At 33.7% G+C, this 18,639-nt stretch overlaps 1 protein-coding gene across 1 annotated transcript in view; it reads right to left on the reverse strand.

Annotated features, from left to right (window-relative positions):
• Nucleotides 1-745: 745 nt before the first annotated feature.
• Nucleotides 746-18,639, reverse strand: part of LOC138703137 (uncharacterized) — a 33,993-nt gene continuing 16,099 nt past the window's right edge. The window contains exons 8-13 of the mRNA XM_069830765.1: nt 17,965-18,352; nt 14,659-14,972; nt 9,489-9,650; nt 8,577-8,742; nt 5,120-5,221; nt 746-3,182 (exon numbers count right to left, since the gene is read on the reverse strand). Of these exons, the coding sequence (XP_069686866.1) occupies nt 2,875-3,182; nt 5,120-5,221; nt 8,577-8,742; nt 9,489-9,650; nt 14,659-14,972; nt 17,965-18,352 (1,440 nt within the window). The 3' untranslated portion in view covers nt 746-2,874. The remainder of the gene's footprint in view (nt 3,183-5,119; nt 5,222-8,576; nt 8,743-9,488; nt 9,651-14,658; nt 14,973-17,964; nt 18,353-18,639) is intronic.

Below are 18,639 nucleotides of genomic sequence, written 5' to 3' on the forward strand. Positions count from 1 at the left end.
TTGACGATCTTTCTTGCACTATACTTCAGTACAAGCTGCCTTAGTAGCTCAGCTGGCAAAACATTGGTTTACAATGACTGTGGACCCGAGTTCAAAGCTCAGCAATGGCAGAGATGTATTTGTGGTAGACAAAGCCAAGGTTGTGAGGGTTTTCTCAGGGTTCTCCCGTTTTTCCCTCGTCATTACACCAGTACTCTCCACTATTTCCGCCTTTCTTTATTATTTCCATTTCGAAAAATAGTGCATCACTTGTGTCTGCATGATGCGAAATCAATCGTCCATCATGATGAGTGTTCCTCGCAGTTTGTCCAAAGATTGGTAGATGACAGTGGTGATGAATTCTACGTAGAGGACTCATAAGAGGCACCAAAGCACTCCAGGTTCTTGCTTGCCTGATGGGGACATGACAACTCAAGTATATCTGTGAGATATGGAAGACCACCACCAGAGGTATGGTATAGGGATTTGATAGCTGAAGCAGAATGTGTGGTGTAAATAATGGAGCTGGCTTATCTGGGAAATATAATTCGCATACAACTCATTCTATGGCGAGTGCACAAAAAGCCTACTTCGGCTAAAGTGCTTAGAAATGCTCTGCGTCCCACTGATAAGCTCCTCCGTATCTCTATAGACCTCGGTAAAACTTAAAAGAAATTGAACACATATATCATCCTCTTAAAAAAAAAAAGTTACTATTTTAGTGAAAAGGTAACTTTATAACATCACAAACATTTTCATAAAGGGATTTTGTAATGGAAATATTATAAAAGACTTTATTTTCAAGATTCAAAGAAAGTCTGTATTCTTCACATAGAGACAAGAAAGCTATGTAAGTGAGAATGCATATTCTTCCTTAGAGCATGTGTATTCTGGTTAGAAAAGACAAAGTAAATATATTTTTCATTTGACAGACCCTTCTCTCTTGAAACTTTAATGTACAAACATACTTCTCTTCTTATTTTACATGAATGTATAAACCATATATCAAACAGCAGATTATTTCGTCATGAATTCAAATTCCTAATACATCACACTTGCACAACAGATGTTTATGTGAGGATCATATTGTACGTATTTGTGTTCTAAAAATAATTGAACTGTAAAAAGGAAACTGAATTTCATAATCCAAAACATATAAATAATTCTGTAACTGCAGTGAGGTAGTAAATGTGCAATAATGGAAAATATGATGAGGAAGAGGAAGGACTATTTACTCCAACTCTGAATCTGATGATGGTATAAATTTTCTAAGTTACTTTGCAATTACCAATACCACTGATTCACAAATGGCTTTTCTAAGCACGCAATTAAAGGCAAAAATAACATTTATTTTCAAAATCATTTCATTATCAAATTAAATTATGGTTTATCATATGATTGGAACAACTGAAACAGTTCTTTATACATAAACAAAATATTGGGACATCATAGGTTGACATTCCAGGTGTTAAGGTCACAACAGCCCCACTCATGCATGATGGACTTCCACAATTTCAAAATACATATCTTCGATAAGAGTCTAGAAGATACTACAATAAAAAATAATAAAAGCAAATAAAAATCAGATAAAAATCAACCTATTTGAGCAAAATGTGATAGGTATAAAGCTTATATCAATTCAGCCAGTTTGAAAGAAGAATTGTTGTTCGTGTGATGTGAAACAACAACTTGCTGACAATCCATGTAAAGTACTCAATAACAATTGACTTTGTTCGTGCGTTGAAACTTGCTTGTAAATGACCAGAATTAATCGCACGTACATGGCATTCGCAAGATACTTCCCTCAAAATTTTGAGTTATTAAAATTCTTTTAACCTAGATATATATATATAACACTATTTAGTTCTAACTCAAAATTCTGAGCATTTAGCATCTCTTGTAATAATATGTTAACAGAGGCTCGGAAATGACAGAAGATGGGGTAGAAATCTTATAATTTTGTCTGTAGATGAAAAAATTTTGTCAATCCATTTCCTACCCTCATCTCTTGACCACTCCATTTGATCACACACTCAGTCATCCACATGCACACATACATGATCATACATATGCACAAATATGTGTATGTATATTTTTCTCATTTACTTTATGGTGCAATTCAAGCATTTTATGAATTCCTGAACTGTTTTGGGTCGTGATTGAAACCAGCTGCAGGCTACTATCACTAGCAAGTAAACTGGTGTTTTAACAAGCATTGACTGTAGTATAAGTAATTACCTCACCCTTAATCTTCTTATAACTTCCATTCATTACTGCTTTCCAAACATTCCTTGAAAACAAATAACTCATTTTCTCATAACCACAAACATACACACGTCTATGTAGTGCGCCCCACCAAGAAATGGGAGAGGAAAAATTAACAATTAAGCATTAGCTCCATTTATCTGCACATCATTGTTGGCGGAACACACAATAAATCCCAAAACTATTCTGAAATATTTTTTGAACCATTGAGGATTTTGTAAAGAATCCTTTCAGTTATAAAAAAATACAGTAAATGTTAGCACAACTCCTAATGGTCTACTTTCATCAAGTATGCCATCACCCAGTGTGCTGCTAAATATTTAAATACATTGTAAAATGTACTGGTAAAGTGGCTTACCATCACCTATTCAATGCTAGTATATTTTAAATACATCTTAAAAAGAACCACAGACCTATATCAACCACAGGCTGAATGTTGTGCTTTCTTAAAAGAACTATGAGGTCGAAGCAGTTTGCTTGCTATGCGGAGCAGAATAGTACTATGTATCTATCTTCCATGGGGGCGCACGCAAGACAAAATTTGATTCACCCTTAACCAAGAATTAACTTCTAACACAGTTTAAGTGAATAATATCCCAGAGTAAGTTCCAAGTCACAGTATACGGCTTCTCAGTTATGCCTGACTCCACATATTGACAGAAAAGTTTGTGCATTGTGAAGGTGACAAACTGGCACAATGCTGTGAACAATGTTAAAACCTTCTGCTTTACTGAGCACACTCTGTATCCGGCAAGGTGAAGGTGCTTTCCCAATCTTGCAGAAGATGCGTAGACTACATACAGTTGTAGGTGCCGCTTTACGGAGGAGTTTGGACAAAGCATAACACAGAATTTCTGACATATTTTCGTCACTCAGTTGACTTGGTGAGAGGGGTTCCTTTCCTTCCTCCACCATTACTGTACTTGAATTAGAGGTACCTGTAAAATTCATACAGAAACACATTTAGTAAATTATTTGTAATACAGTATGTCATATTATTTGGAGGTCCAATTATGTACACAAGGACACTACTGCTCTTCTACACTTAAGAAATTTAAAAATACAGTTTAGAGGCCCAGTCAGATGAGGAGATAAGCCACAATTATGATACAGTAGAACCCCGTTTATCCAAAACAATGAAGGTGGAGATGATTTCAGATATGGAATTTTGTGGATAAATCGTAAATTCCAGAAATCTCAGTTATCTGCAAAGGGAAAAAATATTATGATTAAAAAATCTTTGTATAGTTATCCAGGTACTCTAAAAATTTATTGTTTACAACTTACAGTAATAAGATCTACTTAAAGTACCGGTAATTAGATATTTTGGTCTGAGTTTTATTTTCGCAACATTTCTTTGCTGCTATGTTCCTCCACCACTTTATTAATAAAACATTTGCTGGTGATGCCTCCTCACAAAATGTAAAGCAATTTGGATCAGAGGATTTCACCATTTTTTTGTTCTCCTCACAGGCTAAACGTTTTCTTCAACTATAATAACTATAGTTTCCATTTACTCAACATTTCATTAAAAAATGTTCGTGCAAATTGTCTGGAATATCCTGTATGTAATGCTTCGAACTGCGAGTAAAGATTTCACATGTTACTTTACTGATTTATGTTCACTGTGAGACTAGTAATCCTCCACAATTAAAGGAAGTGCAGGGATTTCACAGGTTGACAATAGTGCCTCCAAGGGATTGTCAGATGTCAAAAATCGTATGAGCAACCCTCTTTAAGAGTGAGAGAGGGAAAATGATTCTTAGAGAGTCCCCATGGTTTATTATTATTATTATTATTATTATTATTATTATTATTATTATTATTATTATTATTATTATTATTATTATTGCTGTTATTGTTGCTATTACTGCTATTGTTACTGCTATTATTACTACTTTTTTTTTTAGTAGGTTTTTTACGATGCTTTATCAACATCTTAGGTTATTTAGTGTCTGAATGAGATGAAGGTGATAATGCTGGTGAAATGAGTCCGGCATTATCACTTTCATCTCATTCAGATGCTAAATAACCTAATGTGTTGATAAAGCGTCGTAAAATAACCTACTAAAATAAATCTCTTCTACTAGTGGTTAATGTTATTTCAATTACCGGTAACTGCAAAGCATCTTCTAATGATGTTAAGTCTTAAGACAATAGAATCCCATTTACCCAAACTAAATAGGGCGGAGCCATTTTGGACAACATGCTTTTTCAGATAATCCTTGGGTATTATTTTCGGTAGTGCAGTAACACAACATCACAGAAGTGAATACGTATGGAAAAAATTGTCGCCCATCATTGAGATGTAAATAGTTCCATAATTCTTGGGGTAGGGGTAAATGGAACGAAAGATATATACATAAACAAAGAATAACTTTCATTCAGTGAGACAAACATACATTCTCTGGCTCCTACTGAACAAAAAAACACGTGAAATGAGAGTGTGGAAAGCAGATTTCTCTACCTACTATATTCCTTAAAGGGCATTCGCCCATATTTGCAATCTTGCTATGAAGTGAGAACAAGACTGTAGCTGTTTCACTGTCATATGTTGAAATACCTTCAGAACATAAGATGCAGTTATATTTTAGAAAAGTTTTTTTTCTTAAGAAAAAATTCATGTTACGTATTTTTAGTAAACCATTTCAGTTAAGCCAGGTCTGAGTTACGTGAAGTTTGGCTAGCGGGGTTTTACTGTATTCACAAAACTGAACTGTTATGACTCTACAACAATGATGAATAATTTCCATAAAATAATTTTAATGAAATTACGTAGACAAAAAATCAATTCTACACTTGTGTAATAATGTTATATATATTACAAATAAACTAACTAGGAAAGACAAAACACGAAACAATAGCTTTTACATACCTGTTGATACATAACAGACTACTGCAGACACATTATTTTCATAATTCCATCGCCTTCGGATTGATACCCTGAAACCACCCACACAGCATCCAGTTTCTTCATCTGTAAAATAGTAGTACATAATTATGAAGCATTCCATAAGCCATACATAACACAAAATAGTTCATTGAATATAGTAATGAATTTAATTCATCCTCATAAATTTTTTATGTCAAATCTGGATTCCCAGTATAAACATATTTCAATTTTATAAGATAAAAAAGTTAAGCATTATTTTTCAAATATCAACTAAAAGACGTAAATTTGCAGCCTACGTAGCAGGCAAGAGAAAACTACATTTCATGCATATATTCCTATCATCTGTCGACAAGTTCATAGTTTTACTATGTTGCATACGGTATCTTTAAGTAAAACTACGTGTGGATAGTACCGAGAAATGAAACGAAGTTGAATGTGCAATCATCATTTTATTGGGCGACAAATCACAGCACACTACAGATTTAATGGAATCATATGGCAAGAATAGGACGATGATATGAGAAGTATGATATGTTGTGGCTGCACTGCAAGCTGTCCAAATTTCTTACAAAGACCATGCCAATGCACTAAGTATAATAGGCCTCAAACCAAATGTGATGTGCAGGAAGTCAAGGAGAAAAAGGGGATGGCAAGGGAAATATAAAGAGAACAAGGTGATGACAAGGAGAACAAGAGGAATACAAGGGAAAGGGGGTTGCATTTTTATGTGACAGTCAAGTCCCAACATGTTAACTCCTATACCTAGTAAGGAGAAATATTCAGTTCTACGTCAAAACAGTGGCGTATGCAAAATTTTGTCAAGGAGAGGGGTCATTATTAAATTGTTTACAATTTACATTATCGGTATTTTAAATTTTGTGTATTATTATTATTATTATTATTATTATTATTATTATTATTATTGTTGTTGTTGTTAAAATATAAACTGTCAAATGCACAAAAGTTAAACAAATATTTCACAATAAAGTCAGATCTATAATCTATCACATGAACACAAAGCCTAGAAACAGGAACTCAACAATAGTGAAAACGGCCTACTGGTATACCCACAGATTCTAAACACGCAATATGACCACAGATGTTAAAGCGTGTATAAATAAACTTAACAAAATAAATAAATAAAGTCAGGTAAATACTGCTCTTAAAATGAGTTTAAAATCGACAATGCACAATATTTAACATCTGCACTGCAGAACTGTCAAAACAACCTTTGCACAATAAGTTAAATTTCATATTGTGTCAGCTTCATTTTATTAACAAGGTTGGTACTAGGCGTTAGGTCTCTCTATAATAAAGATAGCATGTTATAATTCAAACGTGCCACAGCACCAAGCACAGAGATTATATTGAAGGAGTAGAAGGACTATGCCTTATGTCGATGTACATTTTGTTACTCTGACAGTGAAAAATTAGAGAAGGGAAAAGGATTATGGATAAAAAAAAAAAATATTCAAATCTAAACATGTTTTTTTTTTTAAGTTCAAGGGGGGGGGGGCTCAAATCTGATAACCTCCTACTTGCGTACACCCCTGCATCAAAACAAATAAAATTAAAAGTTATACAGATGATGTTGTACTTAAAATGAAGTAAAAGTCGAGTTATCTCAACTAATAGAACAGCTATTTGTGCACTGAAAATACACTGGTTCAATTCTATATAGACACACTTAACAATTTCAAGCTTCCATGAAATAAGTAGAAGAGTTTTTTCTTGGGAGCAAAAGGAAGGGGTGTATGATGCTAACAACTTGACCTATAATGAATTTGAGACAGTATCTGGGTAGCTCAGTTGGTAGAGTAACTGGCTATGGACTGGAAGGTCCCAGGTTCAATACCGGATGGTAACAGGATTTTTTTTTTCGTTCCCATAACTTCCAGTTCACGCAACCTCCTGTCAAATTGAGTGTCTTTCCCAGGAGTAAGAGGCAGTCAGAGAGTGGTCCTGACCCACCATGTTCTAGTGCTGAGGTTATGAAAGCATGTACTTTTGGCTTGTAAAGGGGACATACAGTTCCTTCTCTCTACTGTCCAAATGACTTGATGACAAATACATGAGAAACTTATTTCATTTTTAAGAAAGATTATGTACAGAGAAGAATTCTCCCAGTTAATTTTATTTCAACAACAATTAATATAAAACCAGATCGAATCCCATTATTTATATGAGCCGGAGATGTTACAGCTTTATTATTGCCTGAGCTCTCCTTCCTCTCACGTGGATTTCAGGTGCATCTAAATCATTACAGTTTAATTTTAAGCTATTTATAACAATTTTAACTTCAAAAAGCTAAAATAGGGGAATGCCCCTCAGTTATGAGAGGTAGGAAGGAAATCAAATACCTCTTGTGGACCAAACAGATCAGGTAAAAATTCCTCGTAAGCAGTGGTGAAAGCAACTGAAGACCTAACATTCTAAATGTGCTAAGTGTCAATTTTTCAAATTTCATTTTATTCAATCTAAGGGAGGAACATCCATATGAGAATATCATACTAAATTGTCTTTGTCGTACTGCAAGTGACTCATTTGCACGCCAAAATATGGTGTTGTAGGTACCTCAACATGCATTTCGCAGTGTGTTTTTCATCAGTATCTCAGAAAGTTGTTTTTGGAACTCAGCACATTTGGAATGTTAGGTTCTCAATTGTTCTAGGGGAAGGTAACCCGAAATTTAATCCCTGGTCCTCCAGGTTGGGGGTTGATGCAATAGACCAGCTCCCTATTCATTGAAAAAAAAAATGGTGTTTTCCAATGGCCGCTTTTGGGATCATTTAACCTATTTTGCTTTGAAAAAAAGTTTACTGCTAAAAATCCAAAGATTTAAAGTATGATGGAAATAACAGACCAGAACAGAGATTACCTAGGAAAGTATTAGACTGAATTCCCCCTGAAAGAAAGAAAAAGGTCGGCCAAAAACTACATGGGTAGAAGATGTTAGGAAATCAACGAGGGAAAATGGACTAGAAGAAGGAGAGTGGGAAGATAGAGAGGGGTGAGAATAAAAATTATACTGACATAGCTTTCGGCACAGGAAGATGTTTATACTTTTTAAACCTGTTTATGTATATAAACTAAAAAAAATCAACCAACAAATCCTGTTTTTTCACTCACATATAGACTAGCTTAGGTTCTTTCCCATAGCTAAAAAAGCTTTCTACTTAAAAAGATAATGTATTTGCATAAACTATGCATACTATTATTTTACTTCATTTACTTCAATTTGAAACTAGTAACGAATTGATCTACTTTCAACAAAGTATGCTGCACTCAACAAGTGCACACGCATATAATAATAATAATAATAATAATAATAATAATAATAATAATAATAACCAACGCTGGTGTAATCATTCTTTCCGTAAATCTTTGGCACTATTCCCTTCTACACAATGAATATTAAATTGATATCGTTATTACTTACATTCAAATCGATTGTTGTGTCGATGAGCCCAAATATGCCACTCCAACAACGCACCACGAGGTAGTTGAGGAACTACTACATAATCAACAATTGCATTGTTGGTTCTCTTTTCCCATTCACGACATGCTTCAAGGATGTAAGAAGGGTGAGTTACATAGCAGATACCCTAATAAAAAAGGAAAAGAATTTACATCTCTGAATTTTTCAAGTGCATTTTTTTTCTACAATAAAATCTTAATGGACATGCCACGTAGCCTATAGTGAAACAATTTGTTCAAACAGTATAATGTGATGTTTGCGTAGGCTTCCGCGGCTGGTGTACATGGTGTGTGGATAAGCTTCAGGGCTTGTTGGCAACAACTGCTCTGAAGATGGCCACAATACAGCGGTCGAAACATCAGCCAATAACACCAAGACAACGCGGTAGAAGCCCTGAAGCTTATCCACACACCAGTATAATGTGATCTCTTTCTATTTTCTTTACTTGGTTATTTAACGATACTTTATCAACTACGAGGTTATTTAGCGTCAATGAGACTGGTGATAGCGAAATGGTATTTGGCGAGATGAGGCCGAGGATTCACCATAGATTACCTGACATTTGCCTTATGGTTGGAGAAAACCTCGGAAAAAACCCAACCAGGTAATCAGCCCAAGCGGGAATCGAACCCGTGCCCAAGCACAACTCCAGATCAGCAGGCATGATTACCTGCTTTAAACTTTGAAAAATTAGTTACAATGACAACATTTAAAGCAAGATTTATCTATCAGATTATAAAGTTAAGGAAAATCTGTCTTCATGTCAGTTACAAGGCACTCTGAGCAAGAAACTTTGTATGTTTAAGCTGTGTACATTCCACTGAACAGTGATAAAAGAAGTAACAGACATGTTTACATGGAGATTACACATACCTGCACAACGTCCCTGAGCTGGGTATTAGGATCCATGGCCTTGACAATTCTTCCTACATGGCGAAGAGCCAGACGACATTGCTTTCTTACACCTCCTTCTACTAATTGCATGGTACCAGGAACCAAAGCAATTTGACCAGCAACATATATTATGTCTCCAACCTACAATAAATTAATTAAATTAAAATATATCAGCAACCTTAAATTCTCTTCTTGTACTAATATCTATCCTTCCAGTGGTTTCACTTACTAATATTTTGATGACAATATGTGAGATAATTTTTACATGTTTTTGTTATTAGAAAGAAACGTAATTTCTTTTAGCTTATAAGAAGTAAAGTTCCATTCCTAAATCTAATAATTAGTTCTGTTTTTCTCTTTAAACATCATAGGTTATCTATCATGTGAAACTGCGAAATGAATGTCATGAATTGAGATTGCATTGTGACAGGTGGGCTAAATTCATGATCTACGACATTAAACTGTATTTTTTCACATTTTTACGAAGTGATGCCCAAACTTTCATTTGTAAGATACATCCCTATCTCCCACTTCAGTCTGCTGATATCATATTACAAATACTTCACTTCTTCACAATTTCCTTATTAGATTACAAATTTCTGAACATAAAACTTGACAGTTTCGAAGATATGATGCAGATGGAGAAGAGTGCAAGATAAAGGCAATGAAGACTTGTCATGAAAACACTCAACAAGATATCAAACTTTTTTCTTAAATCAGCGATTCTTTAATATTTTAGTTCTGTGGGTTATTTGCCTTCGAAAAGTGCTATTGATACGAATTACTCTCTCTTCTCGAATTTTCTTCTTCTAAAGACGTTAAATAAAAATTTTTCTCCAAATAAACGGGATTTCATTTCTGATAAATTTCCTTAGATCTTTAATGAAGAAACTACTTGCAGGGCAGGTATTTTCGAGTAGTTCGACCTCCCTTGCTTTTTTCATTTCATTATTTCTTTGCTGTCATATTCTACTCACCATCTCCAAACAGTGCATGCAGCTGAACAGGCACATGAAATGAAGGATCATAGTTTTACTAGAAAGAACACTGGACGAAATTTAAAACCTCCAACTTCATTATAGTGCCAGAATAAGAAAACACAATGAATCTCTTGAAACAATTTTGGGAATAATGATGATGATGATGATGATGATGATAGTAATAATAATAATAATAATAATAATAATAATAATAATAATAATAATAATAATAATAATAATTTATTATTATTATTATTATTATTATTATTACTATTATTATTTAATTATATTTTCAAATGCAGCAGCTATCCAATAAGTATAATTATACAAACTGTTCGACGAGAAATATAGGTCTGTAAATGTTGCCTGCAGTACTCCCATACAGTTACAGAATTCTTTTACATGCCATTAATTTGAAATGAAATGTATTATTAGGCCTAATAAGTTACTAGATGTGTCGATTACAGCCTTTGTCTAATCATTTATAATTGTATTTAGTGTTTGCATTATTAGTTGCCATTTCTCGTTTAGTTATTTAGGTTAATAATATTAATATAGATCTTAAGCTTTGTTTCAAAGCAAGTAGTGACTATTTTACATGTTGGGAAATACATCCCCTCCCACACGTAATTATTTCTGTTGCCGGCAGCAGAAGCATTCCTACTACATACTGTGTAATGCTAAAGGCTTGTAATAACCCTCTTTAGAAAAAATACATACTAACAAAATGTACAGAACTTCGTACTTTCTTCTGCAGTAAATAAAAGAAAAAATAGCCACAGAAAAAGTCGGATAATCCACCAATTGGTTAATAGGGTGACGGATAATTGAGTTCTAATTTATTATTATTATTATTATTATTATTATTATTATTATTATTATTATTATTATTATTATTATTATTATTATTATTATTAATCTCTAAACATGAGACCCTCGATTTTACTTTCTTTGAAAAGAAAATTAAGCTAAGTATTTCTACTGTCCTTAAACATCCACTGTTCACAACCAAGTTTGAAGCTGTGAACTCTGCATCAAATGAAAGACATAGTTCAAGGACTTGACCACCATTTCTCAACTCTCCGTGAAATTTCTTATTTTCGTATTAGAGCAAAGTTGCAGTCATTTTGTAAGCTGTGTTCTTTTACGTTTTCAACTCACTAGACATATAAATTACACTTTAGAAAGAACTAAGATAAGATACAGAGAAAACAAATATTTAGATATTCGAACACAAAGTATACACAAAATATAAACAATTTCATTCCATTTCAGTATTTGTCAAATTTCTTCACATTGTATGCGAAGTTGCATTTTGTGTGCAAACAAGATATCACAGATAAGCATTATATAACAATTTTCGTGCTAATAATTATTCAAGTTATATTTTCTTTCACAAAGTGTGTTTCACGTTTCACTTAACCAAACCTAGTAACATATTATGTTCTTCAAACATGGATTTATAATTTTACTTTCCACAGAACACCTATACAATATTTATATTGCCTCAATTTATTTTGGGTCTACCAAAATTTATTTTTCTTCCTAAGTAATAAAAATGTATATACATAATTTGCAAGATTCGTAACATTTCTGTTACAAATTGATATTCTTTCCAAATATATACCTACACTCAAAGATTTACAATCCTAGAAAATACATTTTTTCCTTGCATATATACTTCTTTGACTTTTCATACAGAAAACCTTTTTTTTTTTTTTGTAATCCTACCTCATTTCTTCCTCTAAAAGTTACTACCTTTGTCTGTGATTCAAACATTAAAATGAAAACAAACTTGTCTTATAAATTGTTCCCATGCATTCACTTTCTTCACATGCATGTGCGCGCACATACACACACACACCACACACACATGCCATACATACAATCACGTACACATTCACACCACATACACACTTTTTAATATTTAAAAATATTTTACATATGTACATGAAATCACTCACTATCAGCAATTAAAGACATTAACTTGTTCTGCAATATTTTTATTGCCATATTTGTTGCTTTGGATTTCCTAGTTGAAGTGTTGGTTCATGCTTCCAGATATGATTTACTTACTTACATATGGCTTTTACAGAACCTGGAGTTCATTGCTGCCCTCACATAAGGCTACCATTGGTCCCTATCCTGAGCAAGATTAATTCAGTTCCTAGCATCATATCCCACCTCCCTCAAATCCATTTTAATATTATCCTCCCGAAAGATATTTTTTTGCCTCAGGTCTCCCAACTAACATTTTATACACATTTCTGCATCCAGATATTATTAATGAAACTATTTGACTCCACTCTGGCATTATAAAGAATTTCATTTTTGAAGTGGTGAAATTCATTAGTTTCAATGATAATTATGAGCAGCAAAATTGAATTTTGACATTGAGAAGCCGGGAAATTCCCCCCTTCTGGTTTTATAACTTTTTTCTCCAACTTCTGTATTCTGTGTTCATTCCCAACCAGGAAAAGAAAATTCCACTCTCTGAATATTATGTTTTAATATTATTAGTATTATGCCAGTCTGAATAGTGATATTTTTTCTGAAATTGCATTTCCAAAAACTTACTTTTATTTTCCATGTAGCAGTCAAATTCTCTTCTGGAGTGAATCCACTATAGTGAGCTTATTCTGAATGTCGTTTGTAAATAATATATTAAATCATGAGATAGAATAGAAAGAGTTATCATGATACCAGAAATTCAAAATACTATGCCAGGTGCCCCATAATTAAAATGGACGTTAACAACAACACAATAATAATAATAATAATAATAATAATAATAATAATAATAATAAATAAAAAACTTTACAACAATAAACTTAAAACCAAATATGTTATAACTGATATAATAAATAAAAAAAAAAACGAAAATACCATTTTTATCATTTGGAACACTGTAACTAATATTTTCGATTTTTAATTTCGAAGATTCATATCTCACACCTTCTCTACAATAAAAAAAAAGTTCTCTATTACTACGCACACTGTAGGTCTACATACTGTTTCCAACACAAATATCTTGAGTCATTACTACATACAATAATATTTGAAAGTGCAAACTACAAAGACTACAATTATGTGACGTATTTCGTTCCTAGTTTATTCATTTTATAAACACCTAACTCCGTTTGTCTTTGTAATTATTACGGTTCCAGGTGGACAGCACTTTTTACAATTAGCTTCATTTCGAAAGTCGTGTCATAATGCGTGTGTATTCCTTTTCAATATTCTTTCATGTATATTGGGCCGAGAATGATACAAATGAGACGCAGCAAGATCGCCATTCATAACAGAAAATTTTCCAGTAACAAAAGGAATACACAATATATTTTCAGATCGGTTCATAATTTTTCATTATGTGAACTACTGCTTACGTGAGTTTACATGGCTGGGAATTCGGATAATAAATGCACATCAAAATATGTTCCTATGTGTTGCCAAGAGGGCTATATAGCTATTATAGCAACTCTGCCACTAGGCACAGAGAATGATGACACAGAACTCTAGCCAGCAATATTACTAATTCCAATATTCTGAAAATATAATAGCTATTGCATACTTGGGGTGCGCAGTAGCATAATGGATAAGGCATAATGCTGGAAGCAGGAAGGTCGCAGGTTTGATTCCCAATAGGGTTCATAGACTTTCTCCATTGATCTAATTGATCCAGCCGCACTATGGCCCTGGAGTTGACTCAGACTCTAACAAAAATGAGTACCAGGGAGATTTTGTTAGGGTAAAGACAGTGGACAATAGGAATGATATCCCTACTACTATTAATTCTGTCTGTCTGTCTGTACAGCTGTGAGCCATCTTATGGACCTCCAAGGCCTGTAATGGGGATGACTTTACCTTTTATTGCATACTTAATTAAATATGTTATACAAAGCGATACCAATGATCTTGAAATATACAAAAATACCTTTTCTTCCTCATTACATACCCGAATTTTTCATGATGCAATGATGCCTTATTTCATAATTTAATTAATTTGAAGCCAAAAATGTAAGATCTAGGTAAGGGCGCTGCATTTTTAAGGATTATAAGAATTATTAGCACTGTTTCGAGATCCACCTGCAAAAGTGCCTTTCCAAGATGTAACATTTCATAATAATTAATCATACCGTAATTTTTAAGTTATAAGAATGGCTACTCACCCTCACTGCCTGACTGTATGGTCCGATGTTGGCTGGAGCCCAATGTGACACTCCCTGGACATGCATAGTATGTCTCTTACACCTCTGTCCATTCTGTTCATTTTCTTGGTCAGATGACCGATAGCCTAGAGCTTCCAGCAAAACTGGTGTGCTTGGAGGAAGAGGAGCTTCCACACAAATCCGAACAGGTGGATTGCTCCCACGGAACAATTTCAGGTACTCTGAGTTGATGGCAGTATAATGACGCATGTCCCGAACATACAGTGACACTGCCACTAGGTCTCCAATTGCTAATGACTGGTCTGTTGCAATGGCTAAGAGGAAAGAGATTTATGACATGAAAATAATTACTGAGAATAAAGAAATTTAAAATTAAATATGCAAACATAGTTTAATAGTATAAGAAGTACAAGTCTGTCAATAAAAAACTATGCCATAAACATTGTCTTCGATGAATAAGCATAAAAAGTATGCTAATGATGACTCTTTAACTTTTTAACATTCCTTTTAAAGTACATTGTAACAAGGCTTCCCAATAAAGTTGTCTGCCCGATCTTGTCCAATAGGTCTGAAGTGCACCACACGTTCTAAGATGTTCTCAATTCATTATGACATCTTCATTACACAGCATGCAATTTGGTGAGGCTATTATTTTTATCCGATGTAGGTGTTCTGCCAAACAGTCATGGTGTGTTGTTACACAGAATGCTGTGAGTCTCACTGCATGGTAACTCTGGTATGCTATTTTTATTTATGAATACCTTCACCCATTGTTTCTTTTACTTAATTCCTTTAAATCTACAAGTCATTTAGATTTGAAGCTAGATTTTATTTTGATTTTTGAAGAATGAAAGGATAAATGTCCTTTTGAAGTGTTCAATATTTTTGTTCCCTTTTTTGCCAAGTAGTCAGCTTCTTCATCACCTTTTATTCCACTATGGGAGGGAATCCATTGTTTATGGTTCAACACGAATTACTTTGTAAAGTTAAGATAATCCTAAAGCTTAAAAAAATTCTGTAAAATTTTTTATTTTTCTATAGTGAGATGTCAGAATTTCTCACTTACCATAAATAATTTAAAAGCCATGAAAGGTCACAGAGAAATGACTGAAATAATGTATGGAGAAGAATGGAGCATGTGAAATGGACAGACAGAATAAGAAATGAAGATGTACTAGAAAGAGTAGGTGAAGAAAGAATAATGCTGCAACTGATCAGGAAAAGGAAAAGAAACTGGCTGGGTTACTGGATAAGAAGAAACTGTCTATTGGAGGATGCACTGGAAGGAATGGTGAACGGAGAAAATTTCGGGACAGAAGATATCAGATGATAGACAACATTAAGTTATATGGATTGTATGCAGAGATCAAGAAAAGGCGGAAAAGAGGGAAGATTTGAGAATGCTGGGTTTGCAGTGAAAGACCTACTTTTGGCAGAAACTATGAATGAATGGAAAAGACCACGTGATCGAGTAAGTCATTTCTTGTAAAAAAGGACTGTCTGCTTTTCTGTATTCTTGTAATTATCAAATTAATTTTGCAATCAATAACAATATGCCAAGAGTTATAACATGAGAATTTATGAAAACCCGATTATATATACATCTTCTTAACAAATATAATTTAAAATTGAAGTCAAATACCTTACTTGTTTGTCTGTGCATTTTATATATTATCCTACCATCTTTCAAATACCCAAAAGTTTTCTCATATATCTCCATTCTACAGTCTTTCCTATTTTCTGCCTTCCTCTTTGTCTCTTCATATGACCCATATATCTTAATGTCGTCTATAATCTGATATCTTCTTCTGCTCTAAATTCTTCTCCCATTCACCATTCCTTCTAGTGCATCCTTCAGAAGGCAGTTTCTTCTCAACCAGTGACATAGCTAATTCCTTTTTCTTTTTCTGATCAGTTTCAGTATCATTCTTTCTTCATCCACTTTTTCCGTTTTCGTTTGGAAATTAATATGACAAAATATAAAAACGATAATCAGATTTAATTAAAAGATTTTTCAAATTTATGCAACTTATAAATGAACAGACTGCAGTCAGATCGATACTTCATTAAGCAAAACTTACCACAAATCTATCTCAAAATAAATTCTGTAACACATATCAAAAACAAAACAATACTTAAGATACTTTCTCATTATACAATCTCATAATAATTGGTAGAAGGAATGGCTCTTGTAAAATGTCAATCATGAGATGGTATTACATTATAATACTTATCAAAAGTTATTTATCAAAATTACAGAAAGAAATAATTTAAAATATGTAAACCTCACAAGAAGTTATAAAATAGGTATAACTTGCTGTAATGAGCATTCACATGGGGTTTCCTCTCTCCTTCTACTCATACAAAAAGACTGATTGGTGGTTGGTTGGTTAGTTCGTTGGGTCATTTGTTTCCATCCAATGTCTTCTTAAAATTACTCTGACAGAGTTGAATTCTATTGCCTGAGTCGAGGAATATGTACAGCAGATTTCATTAACCTTCTTGTAAAATGATAAGCGAGAAGAAGTAACGGATGGACTTTCACACTGTTCCCACTTTCAGATACAAAACAGCTCTATCAAAGGTTACTCAGCAGTACTTTTGGCAGCTGAAAGTAACAACAGTAGTTGGATGGTACAAGGGCTGTGTTTTAAATTTTATTTACAACATTAATCTCTCAAAAGTAAAGTTCTTTAATATGCCACAAATTTGCTTTCCTTCTTTATCAACATAGCTAGCTCTTATTTTGGATTCTTTCATCCATAAACTATATGTCCTTAATCAGGGTTTAACTTGCAGAGATGAACATGGTAGCTATACGACCACCAAGATGGTAGGAAGAAAAAAAACCTTTGAAAATATGCAGTGTCAACTTTCTACATATGGTGAACAAAGGACAGTGCTTGGTCATAGGTTTTTGCAGGGTACTTTCATTTCTGGTACTAGCATTCCACTATTGCTTCATTAATCATCATCATTATCATGCAGTGTTATGTAGTTCGCCTCCTATGGTGCAACAAAACCAACGCTACAATGGCAGAAAAGAACTACAACTTTAGCACGCCACTCCTAGATGGAGGCACATGAATGAATGCTGCAGTCAATTATCCGCCATTGTTTTGAAAATATTTTCATGAGAAAAAAAAAACTAATTTAGTAATAAAAAAGAATTATGTCCGAATATGCAAAAACACTGATTAGCTGTTTGGTACTCATGGAAACTACCCAGAGAAAATCTCTACCCAACAAGCCATTTCTTTAAATCTATGTTAATATCTGATAGAAAATAGACCCATAGGTACCTACTGTTTAGTTTGCGCAGCGCTTGCCTTGTAGCTAAAATGCAGTCTTCTCCTTCGCCAATTAAGCCACCAATCCAGCACCAACCCGATTCATTGCACTTCGCTGTTGGAACATCTGGCAGAGGTGTGTCTTCCCATGAGGATTGGGCTGGAAGTCCCGAGTCTAGAGATGACTCTTCCATCATAAAGGATTTACTTTCAGATTTTAGAGTAGGACTGCTTGGAGGAAATGGAGGAGGTGGGGGCTCTTCCACTGAATCCTCATCTACATCACCACGATCCGCAATTTTGCTTTCAGTCACATCTTCATTAAGATCACTGATGAGATCGAGCCAAGTTTTGACAGGGATGTTGCAGATTCGTTCGGACATACTGCTCTCAGGGTTTACATTCTATTTAACACAGAACCCAAATGTAAAAATTAGTTTATGTTTTAATCAAAGACTTATAAAGTAAATTATATGACACCTTAAAATATAAATTGAATTTCATCCATCTTAGTACCAAGTAATAAATTATATATCACACAATCTACAATAACACATCATATCTCTTGATATTGTATCTGTCACTAAATGAGAAAAAACGTAAAATATGTACGAACAAATCAACCTCTTACTTGTATAATAATAATAATAATAATAATCTTGCAGTGTAGGCTTTCACGGCCGGAGTCTAT

Source organism: Periplaneta americana, chromosome 7 (assembly GCF_040183065.1).
Source record: "Periplaneta americana isolate PAMFEO1 chromosome 7, P.americana_PAMFEO1_priV1, whole genome shotgun sequence".
Lineage (NCBI taxonomy): Eukaryota > Metazoa > Arthropoda > Insecta > Blattodea > Blattidae > Periplaneta > Periplaneta americana.